This window comes from Pantherophis guttatus, chromosome 2 (assembly GCF_059756535.1).
Source record: "Pantherophis guttatus breed Tessera chromosome 2, ASM5975653v1, whole genome shotgun sequence".
Classification (NCBI taxonomy): Eukaryota; Metazoa; Chordata; class Lepidosauria; order Squamata; family Colubridae; genus Pantherophis; species Pantherophis guttatus.
Window position 1 is genome coordinate 43,500,543 of NC_142064.1, and position 12,145 is coordinate 43,512,687.

Below are 12,145 nucleotides of genomic sequence, written 5' to 3' on the forward strand. Positions count from 1 at the left end.
CATGTCTCACTGGAAATGTTTTCATGTTGTAATTTGGTAATTTCAAGAAAAAAAGACAATTATCAACACCTACAGTTTGTTCTTCTGTTGTTATTTGATTTTATAAAGGATTTTTAAATCAAAGATGACAGATTATATTTAAAAGGACATTGTTTTCAGATGATTATGATATTACATAATTTTTGCATGAGAATCCCTGTAGCAGATTTATTTTGTGATTAGTTACAAAATAAAGGAATTTGCAATGGGAGATAGAAATGCTTGATTTTTATTCCACAACTAATATTCTAATAGATCAAAGAATGTTTTTCAGCTATACTTTCAATGGTTTCAATAAGCATATTTTTTATCTCTTTGTTGAATTTTATGGTCTTATTTTCATTTTGGTAGCTACAGAAAATCCTGAATATATGAACATGGTTCATTGGGATTGGCATTTAAACAGCTATGAGAAATATTAGTCAATATTTCTTGGTAGCGCAGCAGACTAAAGTGCTGTTAAGTAACACCAGCTGCCTGCAATTACTGCAAGTTCAAATCTCACCAGGCTCAAGGTTGACTCAGTCTTCCATCCTTTCGAGGTAGGTAAAATGAGGACCCGGATTGTGGGGGCAATAAGCTGACTTTGTATAAAAAAGAACACAATTTAGGGGGGGGCAAAGTCCTACTAAGCAGGTATATACAAAAGTATGAAGGCTATTGCTTAACGCATTGTAAGCCGCCCTGAGTCTCTGGAGAAGGGCGGCATATAAATCAAACCAATAAATAAATAATCAAATATTTTAAATATAGAATAAAATGAATTGTATTATAAACTGACAGTCTTCCAGATTACAGGTCTGCCAAAGAAACTTTATAAAACTTGTTGCCAGAAATCCGATTCATGGCTTATTTTGAGAAATTTCCATAAACACTTGCAAAAGGTGTCCAATGGTGAGGATGATGCAGCTCCATAAACAACAAGACAACAAACAATCCTTCTTTCCACTTTTCACATGGGGGGCTGAATTACCAAAGTATTTGCATTAAAATTCTTGTGACTACCCAGATCCAAAATTAATAAAAGAAGGGGATTATTTAGGAGTTTTATATATAGGGTATTCCACAGGGTATAATAAAAAAAATTAAGCTGTCACTGTGTGATCAAAACTCCCACTGTTTGTACAAGCAATGCATATTAAAAATAGAAAAACTTCAATCACACTGTTCCAGCTGCCATCTTCAGTTTTCTGACCACATCCTGTGGACTGGCCTTGGCCATTAAAAGCCAAAATGCAAATCCTTCCTGAAACACTGTGAAAGAAAACGAAACACTAGTTGTCACTGCCTTAAGGTACCGACATATCTTTGGAAAGCAGAGTCCAATAGCATGCACAAATCTCAACCTCAGCAACAAAATCCTCTGCAAATTGTTATACCTTCTATACTATAAATATAGCCACCAGTTCTATGTGAAGTCACCTAACCAGTGGAAAACATGAAACTTGTGCCACTGTGAAACTGTGTTAGTGTTAGCTTTCTGTCCTGAGTTGTTAATCTTGTTCTTATTTCTGATGTTGCTGTGCAATTATGAAACTGTGCACTTCACTGGGTACTTTTTGACAGGAAGGCAATGAACGTGTGTATACTTATTAACTGTTTTAAAACATCAGAGATAAAGCAATCAATTCTGGATCTATGAAATATTCATCTTACATATCTACTGAAGGATGCAGGGTTACTCTTTCAAACCACATTAGTAATTTTTTTTACAGTTTCTAAAAAGTGCAATATAAAAGAAATAAAGATTGGCAGGACTCTTTCACACTGAACCAGTTGTTGCATGATGTAATCCATATTTAGTGTATTTCAGGTATTATTTTGAGGAATGTATGTATTTCTGAGCTGTGGTGAAATTCAATTTTTTTTACTACGGGTTCTGGGGGCGTGGCTTGGCAGGCGTGGTGTGGCTTGGTTGGCATGGCTTGGTGGACATGGTAGGGAAAGGATACTGCAAAGTCTCCATCCCCACTCCAGGGGAAGGATATTGCAAAATCTCCATTCCCACCCCACTCTGGGGTCAGTCAGAGGTAGTATTTGCTGGTTCTCCGAACTACTCAAAATTTCCGCTACCGGTTCTCCAAAACCTGTCAAAACCTGCTGGATTTCACCCGTTTCTCAGATTTGAAAGCCATGCACTTCATGTCAAATGTAAAAGGAAACAATAGACTTTATGTTCAAACAAAGAAGCAGATATTTCAGAATGGGTTACCTTCCCATTTTTGTATTTTCTATATGTTCCGTATTGTATTTAATATTTATCAGTACAAATATCCATTTAAATCTTGCTAAATGTTGCAGAAAATAATTTGCAAAAATAATATATTTTTTAAATTAAAATTAAAATTAAATTAAATTAAAAAAAATAAGTTGCAAAAAATAATATACATTGTATATAGTGACAATGCATTCTGTCATGTGTATGAAAAGCATGAGTACCGATTACAGAAAGAACAAATATTTTATTACACCTTCACACAGCAGAAAGATTTCTATTTTTTAAAAAAATTAAGAATGTAAACAAAAGGGTAAAGATTAATAAATAAAAGACTACCTTATTTCATTTTAGGCAAGGCTAATAAAAATGTTCAATTAATTATTACGTCTTATTAGCAGATTTCCCTGGGGAACTGATTTAGAAAGTTTAACCCCTGAGCAAATTATAGTTTCTCTTGCCTTTGAAAGTGTCAAGTACATTGATTGTAACTGCAAGAAGGGTTATCTTCTGCCTATTCACTTCCTTTGCAATCTTAAACACTGTCTCTCCTTATATCCTTCCCAAACTGGCTTTGATTCATCAGTTTAAGCCACATCAGATGATATGAAAGGCAGAAGTAGCGCAGAAAAGAGGCCAGCTGTTAAAATAAAATACAAAGTGTGGGAGGATCACAAATCATGGATATGATAGGACAAAGCTAGAGAGAAAAGCAGATTTGAAAAAGATTTCAGAGTGACTAAACATGAACAATATGATAGAAATTAAACACCTTATACTTGCTTTCTCTGCATTTAAACTGATCTCACTTACTTGAAATTCTAATCATACCTAAATCACAAGACTTTTTATATACCTACATAAATCTATATATCCCCCCTCTCTTTTTAATATCCAGAATCACTATGAGGAATCTCTTACAAAGTATTAATAATATAGAATTCTAATATCCAAATAAATTAAGGAAAATATCTCCTAATTCTTAAAACGATAAAAAATATCAGTAGTTGCTAGGGATATTTTTTCTGTATTTAAACATGAGGGTTATTAAAACTGAAGAAATACTTTTAAAAACATCAAGACTCTGCAGAAATACTAACAAAACAATATTACAAATCACATCCCATTATAACAAATTCACTAATATATAGAGAAAAGACCATAATGTATTTACTTCCATTATCTTCAAAATCTGAAACTTTATACCACTATTAAAATTCAAGTACAGCTACTGCAATGAGACTTATGCTACTTTGCACATGAATCATAGACAGTGTTCCCAAACTTCCACAAAGTAATTGGATTTTCAGAACTGCAAGTGGTTTTATTCCAATTCAGTCATGACAGGGCCAGGAGGTAATGATACATCTGCCGTGATGCAACAAGCAGACCTGTCTTCTGTCAAGAGTTGAAATCATAAAGGAATAAGCTGTCATTAACAACCTCTCTTCAAACACTAGAGCTGTCATCTCATTGTTTTGTTCTACTGGCTTGGGGGGCAATGTGGCTTCACATAGTCTGTCAATGAGAATTTAACTATTCTCCTTACTTTTCTGTGAGCCACTTTTTCTAAGCATACCCAAAACTATGACAAATTCTCAACATAAATCCAATTGTGAGAAATATCCATGTAGCTGTCTTTTGGAAATTCATTAATTCAATCTAAATTTCACAGACACTGATAAAAAAGTATTTATTAAATTGACATTTAATGCTCTGCATATTTCATAAAATTTATTTCCTTAGTATTTGTATCTTGGTAGTTGAAATGAAAGAGGTTTTTCTGGCAATGGAACTCCTTCTTAGTCTCATTACCCCTCTTCCCCACTCCCCCAACATTCATATATCCTCAAAATCTGTCCGTAATAAAAATGGAGAATGTGTGTGGGTTGAAAAGAGAGAAAATCTTTGTGTACAAGAACAAGACCATATTCCTCCATTTATCAATGCATAAAATGATTACCTACCGCCAACTAATATAACAATTACTATAAATTAATTTAAGCCTCCAAAACTCCAAAAGTGTATAGAAGAGTATTTCAAGACAAATTATACTGCTCAAAAAAATAAAGGGAACACAAGCAGAAGACATCCGAGATCTGAATGAATGAAATAGCCTTAGTAAATACTTCGTTCATTACATACAGTAGTTTTGTGTTCCCTTTAGTTGTTTGAGCAGTGTATAAACTACAGCATGTAAAGAATAAAGTATTTAATAAGGCTATTTCATTCATTCAGATCTTGGATGTCTTCTGCTTGTGTTCCCTTTATTTTTTTGAGCAGTGTATACTATATGGACATTCTGTGTAAATATGCAAAATAAGACCGTTGTAAAATGAATGATTTCACAGAGGTAAAAACACAGGAACAAACAGAATTAGAGCAAATATTCTTTTATAATAGTTCCCCTATCCCAGAAGTCAGATTGGTGTCAACTCTGGTGTGTTTTATGAAGGTTGCTAAGGCAGAACTATTCCATAGGTCCTTTGACAGCTATGTGATCCAAGGCAGGTTAATACTACTATACTGTATTACTGCAGTGTATTTATTTTGTATTGATGTTGTGATTTAGTTTATATTTTTTACAAGTGTAAAGTATCATGAATCATTGACTTTGCATTATACAAATAAATCAAATAAATAATATATTCTGCACAATCTGATTTTATGAGAAATACCAAGCCTCTAATCTAATATTAAATTATTAGCATATATTTCAGCAATTCACCCTGAGATCTTGAAATGACAGTCATGGCTAGGTTAGATATGCAAAAAGTGTTAACATGTACAGACTAAATTTCTGGAGCGTATGGTGAGAAAGAAAATGGATTTCCTATTATTTCTTGATTTTATTCCTTCTGCTCAAGTTCTTACAAATTACATTATCAACTACAAGTTAAGATGTATCATACAACTTGTCAAGGATTCTTTACATGCTGTTGTTTTAATTTGATTCTGGAAGCTTTGTATTCAAAGTATACTAGTGGATTGAACTGAACGTGCATTATTATTATTATACAGATGATATGTCGGGTCTTACTAATAATTACCAAAATGCTTTACCTAATCTTGTGTACTATGACAGATTTTACTGGATATACAATAGACTGCAATGAATCTAATATATTGCCAATCAACAAAAAAAGTTTTTATAGAAATATGCAAAAATGAAGGTTGTTTATTTTCTAGAACCTTATACATTTGAGAATATTTTTTTCAAGAAAAATATTTGTTAATAGATGTGTAAACTATGAGCTATATCACCTAGCCTCAGAGATAACTGATGACTGAAAATACAAATAAGTAAAAATTTAAGGAATAGAATAAATATTAAAATGAATTCAAGATCAAGATCGTTGTATCTTTAGAAGGATACCTATTGTAATTCTACTTAGATACTTTGGAGAAAATGATAAGCAAAAAAGTAAATATTTATGGCATTTCACTCTATCTAAATTGCAACTCCCAAATTAAAATGGGGTATTTAATTTTTCCGATTTTCAATTGTACCTTTGGTCATGTATATTCATTTCTATGTTGTTATGTAAATGAATTTGATATGAACTACTATACATACAATTAAATACTTATCACAATAAAGGTCAGCTAACAATTCCTGTTCTTTTGTTATAGCTTAGTGACGAAGATAAAAATTCTCCACAAGGAGCTAAAGGGGAAAGGCAGCTTAATTTCTTGCACAGAGAAGTGGGTTTTATTCCCTTAGTCCCTTGCACAATGTTCTGCCTCCAGTCCCATGGAATTTATTCAAGTCCTCATAAAATCCTTAGATTCCACAGAATCCATCCTATTATATATGGGTACAGTGACAAATGCAATGTATTCTTGCTTGTTAGATTTAAATTCTAGAATTTTCAGTTCTTGTCAAATTTTCCTTATGGAATAGTTATTGCTCATAAAGACATATTTTATACACCCATCCTTACTTATCGATCAAGTTCTAATGCAGTGACCAGGTCGTAAAGCAAAAGGGTTGCTAAGTGATCATGTGATTAAGAGAGAGAGGGAGACTGCAATGATCACTGCTTGATGTAGTCTTATTCATATAAAGCTTTCTCATATACCTATGCCACAATTATTCTCACTCTGGCATGCATTGTTGTCAGGTGTATGAATTTTGTCATAAATGCATGCATTAGTTGATTTTTTTTATTACCTATGTACTTGCAAATGGTTGCTAGCCGAGGTAGTCACTATAGGTGGGGTGGATATAATTTTATTTTCCTATCCCTAATCTTCCATCTTGGTATGTAGGGAATCTAATCTTAAATTTCATGCCTCTTATTATTGGCTATCTCCTCCTATTATCTCCTATTCTTTCTGAGTGATTTGAGTTGAATTGGGTCAGCATGGGTTGATTTTTTTGTAGATACTAATAATTAGCTATTGTTATTACTTGATGAGAAGTATTGCATTGCCTTGTTATTTTTCTGTTAATTTTATTGCTGGATTTTGTTAATACTAGTGTGGCAAAGGACGGGTTTTTAGAAAAGTCAAGAAAATTAAGTTTTATTATCGATTTATCAGAAACTTAATTGCCACTAATCAGAAAATCCTTGTAATGGGGTATTATAAATTCAATCACTGATTTTTGTCCTACATAAATCAATAGCAACACATTACTATAAAACACTGCAATGCAAATTTTAGTATTAAGCATCTGACAGTCCACTTGTTTCACTTGAATACTTTATAGAAACATACTGTATTTAAATGCATTTCTTTATAAACCCATAGGAGCTTAAGTGCCTTCTAAGATCAACTTCTTATAATAGGTAGACAACATTTTTATTTGAGGCAGAACTAAGTTAAACCTTTTAAGCTAGTAAAATGATTTCTTTTTAAAAAGATCCAATTTAACAAATCATTAATTTCTCTGTTTTAAATCATACATGTAACAACAAATTTCAATACATTTAAAGATTCTGAAACACAACAGAAATTGCATACATGACTTGAAAATAAAACAATAAGTACACATTTGATATGCATTAAGACAACATACATACCCAGAATCATGTACACTAACCCCCCAAATTAATGTTTAATTTCTCTCTTGATTCTAGCATTTTGGGAAGATTGGCTTCCAATACAGTATAGGTAGTCCTCACCTTACAACAGTTCATTTAGTGACCATTCACCTTTGTAGCATCCCCATGATCATGTGATCAAAATTCAGATGCTTGGCAACTGGTTCATATTTATGACCATTGCTCTGTCCCAAAGTCATGTGATCCCCTTTTGCGTGCGATCTTCTGACAAGTAAAGTCAACGGAGAATCCATATTCACTTAACAACCAGGTTACTAACTTATCAACTGCAGTGATGCACTTAAGAACTGTGGCAAGAAAGGTCATAAAATGGGACAAAACTCACTTAACAAATGTCTCACTAACAAAAAAAATTAGGCTAAATTATAATTATTGGAAACCAAAGCATGACACACAGTTTGGCATGAGTTGTGCACCTCTGTTTCAGGAAAACCCATAATTATCTTACCTCTATAGCTCTTTTAATATAAGGAATCTGAGTGCCGCTATCCAGATCTTCATTTATAATAAGCCTTCTTGCCCACTGTCCTGCTCTGACAACACCACTGCCTTGAATTAAAATCATCAGTTTATCAGGATTTATCAGTGCATCCTCACTCATAAAGATGAAACTCCTAGGTTCAGTCTCTTCTGCATCTACCTAAAATGAGAACATTTAGTGAATATAAACAATTACACAGGGTCACATAATAGTTACCGGAAGAAAACAGTGGCTGCAACCAGCAATTCAGATTGTATTTGTGATTGATATAGAAAATAAACTTCTAACCACTATTGCCTTATCCTATGACCAAAAAAAAAAGAGCACACCATCCTCAATAGCAAACAGCAGACCAAAGCTATCATTTTCCATACATCATTATCAGTAGGCATCTTTTTATTTGGCTGTTTGATTTCTACATTATCCTTTCTTCAAAGAGCCCAAAATGGAATATTGGAGGTAAGTTAGCTTGAGAGAATGGCTAGGTTTACAGATCATGCTTAATATAAAATGTAGTAGTAGTAGAAGTCACTACTACAATAAATGGTGTGCTAAACCATTTATTAGAAATAGCAATATAAAGCTCTGGGTTGGTGGGGGGGGGATATCATTTCTCTAGATATCCCCAATGGACCTCTATCTTTATACCTGTATTTACCTACATTGATAATTTGCTGCAGATTCCCAAGTAATGGAGTAACTCTTTGGTAATTGCAATCTATAAAAAGGCAGTAAAACCAACCCAGCTCATTACCATCCAATAAGCCTTTTGTGAATAAATAATAAATATATGTGAAATGTTTCAACTACAAATTAGCTGACTTGATGAACCAAGAAAGAATACTAGCTGTGGATTAAGCCAGCTTTAGATCATGTTTGTTTAATCATGAATCAATGTATTACTTTAAATTAGATACACAATGAACAATATTATTCTCTCCTGGGAAGATGATGGAGGAAGAATATTTTTGTGGTGTTTCTTTCCACAGTTAAAATAATCAGGTAGCTGGCAATTGGCTAGTTTTAAAAATCTGTACTTTCAAAGCAATTTTGTTTTTTAATTATACATTTTCTCCACTCCACCACATTTTAGAGCAGGGCTGTCAAACTCGCAGCTCGCAGGCCAGATGCATCACGTGCTGGCCATGCCCACACCCGGTTTAGTGAAGGGGAAAAAAGTCCCGATATGTCATGTGACACCCCTGTGTTAGAGATTTATGAGCTGATCTTTATCTTTCTCTTATCCTCTGCAGATAGTTAAGACTGACCTTTATAGCTTTACATACTAGTAATAACAAAAATTCCAATTAGAGAGCCCAACGTAAAACTATGAGAGAAATATTTATTGTAAAGATCCATGCATTACAAAATGTTTATTTAATCTATCTGTACAAACAAATTAGTCAATATGTACCAAGGCTTAGAATCAGCCTTTACAACTTCAATCTTAATTACATTTAGAAACATTCCTTCAAGCCAAGTTGTCTTTAAATATCAAATGAAACTTTCACTAAATTATAGCTATAAAAAGGTCACAGTAGTAGCACACAGTCATACTTTATTGACAAACTAAACTAGTTTGGTGAGAGTGTGTCTAGCAATTTTTATTTTCATGATATAAATCTCCTCACTTTTCTTTTAAATAATCCTGATGCTAGGCACAAATTGTTATGGTCATGATTTCATTTTTAAAAATGTTTAATTTTTTTTAAAAAAATCAAGGAATAATTATACAACTATCAGACATGTGCTCAGTCATAAAATCTATTGTCGTATTGTCAAAAACATCTTTCCTTTTCTGCCATAAAATTTGCAACAGTATCCATCATGAAGCTTCACCTACCTTAGAAAATGAGATAATCAAGTGATCTCAAAACCAAACTATCATGTTGATCACAGAGAAGCAGATACAAGTTTGGATGAACCACAGATTTCTCAGCAAGGTTCAGAAAATTGAGAAAAAATTCAAGCCAAATGAGTTCTTTAACATGAGCAATTTCTCATGTTATTGTTCAGAAATAGGGTTTTTATAATCCCTCACAAAGGAAGTTATAATGAAATTTATTTCCTTACATTTATTTTTACAACTTAATGTATTGTAAGAAAAAATTGTATATATTTAACTTACTGGAACATATACTTTTTTCAAATGGCATTCTTCTTCCAATAATTCATATACATATTTAGTGATGATCTACAAGAGAAAAAAGTTGTATAATATTTACAAATAGGTCTTTTTTTGTAAAGTTTTGTAAAAAATTGCAAATGGTTTATCAAGCTATTGTTTAGAAAAATACAATGCATTCTGCAAAGTAATTTTTTTTTAAATCTTCTAGTTAAGAAGCAAAAATTTCTGCCTTATAGCTTCAATAAATGTGTCCAGAAATATATATAATCTAGGATTTTGCTTCCTGCTGCTATGTGAATAATTTTGTTTTTTATTAAGGATAAAAAATGTATCTATTTAATGCTTAGTCAATGGCATAAAGAGAACTCTTGGATTAATTTTTTAAAACTATTTCAAACAATATGCAATAAGCATAGAACAATTTCTTAGAATTTCTTTTTATTGTGGCATATCCAAATCTTGGCCCACATGAACAATGAGTAGCAGAAGGGACAAATGAAGGAAAGCCTAGATAAAAAAAGAATCCCATAAAGAAACAGAAAAGATATTTTAATTATTTTTCATGCAAAGACATTCCAGATGTCACACTCTTTCAATGGAGAATGAAAACCTTGTGGAGAACTGAACTTTACAATGGGCTGAGTACTACTTGAAATATATTTAACCCAAGTAGCCCTTGTTACACTTCATCTGTAAGATATATTAGTCCTGTCTCAGGCACAGAAGCAGCTGAGAGACTTTGGGCCAGTCACTGTCTCTGAACCCAGGGAAGAAGACAAGGGCAAACTTCTTCTGAAAGTGTTGCTGAGAAAATTGCAGGGACTTGTCCATTTAATAATCAGAACTCATGGCTGACTCAAAAGCACAAAGAGAAAACCATAACCCAAAATGGATTAACAATACATATAAATAAGAATCTGGGACTTGAAACAAACACAGACCAAAAGCCTCCAGGTTGTAAGATACTAAACTTAACCATTTAAACAACTACAGAAAATAACAATGGGAAAATATGTGTTTTTGTTTTAAAATCTAACCATTACATTTTTTTTCTGAATCCCTTTCACATTCAAATATAAAATACATTTTAACTAAACTTGTTTCCAAGCAATTATTCTGTTCCAAACACAGAACTGATTCATGTTTTCAGCTATTAAACCAAAGTTTAACATATTAACAATGATAGGACCTCTGCCAGACGCAGCATACTTCATATGGCAACATTGTACAAACTATTCTAGATGCATAATTTTTGAAGCAAAATATTTTTATTTTTAAATATTTTTTAGTTAAAAAAAATTAAAACTTAACTATTTTTAACTATTATAGGCACAGAATAAACCACATCTGTAACATTTGGAATATAAATTATTGGACGGTCATAGTCTGTGAATTAGGCAGCCATATAAATTGACTAAAAAAAAGTCTCAAGATGATATATACAAATAAATTCTGCAACATTATATATGCAAATATATTATAACAGGTATTTGGCATTATAATTGCTCCCAGTATACATGTCCCCTTTTTCATGCATAAAACTTTTCATTTAAACTTCATATTAACATATTTAACATTAAGATATGTAATATTTCAGACTATACTCTTGTGATGTTAGTAACTATAATTGACTAAATATATAATTGTTGTAAAATAATAATTTTATTAAAATGAGAGATCTGTTTCATCATTATTTTGCTATAGAAAAAAACAAAGGCATTTACTGTAAAATTAAGGTTCAAGTGAAGAAAGTTAAAGAATTAACACTTTAATCATGTCCTGTATCTGTAAGATAGAAAAATGTGTGGGTTAGACAACATCATCACCGGATGGATTTGTAACTGACTGACCAACCGCACTCAATGAGTAGTCCTCAATGGAACTGCTTCTAATGGAGGGAAGTATGCAGTGGGGTACCCCAAGGTACCCGTTTTAGGCCCAGTATTCTTCAACATCATAATCAGTGATTTGGATGAGGGGATAGATGGGAAACTCATTAAATTTGCAGACAACATCAAGCTGTCAGGAATAGCCAACACTCCAGAAGATAGACTTAAGATTCAGAAGGATCTTGACAGACTTGAACATTGGGTGCTGTCTAACAAAATGAAATTCAATGGTGAAAAAAGTAAGGTTCTACATTTAGACAAGAAAAACCAAATGCATAGGTACAGTATAGGTGGTACCTCGCTCAATAGTAGTAACTGTGAGAG

General features: G+C 32.5%; 1 protein-coding gene across 7 annotated transcripts in view; it reads right to left on the bottom strand.

Annotated features, from left to right (window-relative positions):
- The window catches only part of ARB2A (ARB2 cotranscriptional regulator A), a 231,421-nt gene that overhangs the window by 200,881 nt on the left and 18,395 nt on the right, over positions 1–12,145 (bottom strand). For all 7 annotated transcript variants that reach the window (XM_087885890.1, XM_087885891.1, XM_060690615.2 and 4 more), the window contains exons 5-6: positions 9,933–9,998; positions 7,772–7,963 (exon numbers count right to left, since the gene is read on the bottom strand). In XM_087885890.1, the coding sequence (XP_087742016.1) occupies positions 7,772–7,963; positions 9,933–9,998 (258 nt within the window). The remainder of the gene's footprint in view (positions 1–7,771; positions 7,964–9,932; positions 9,999–12,145) is intronic.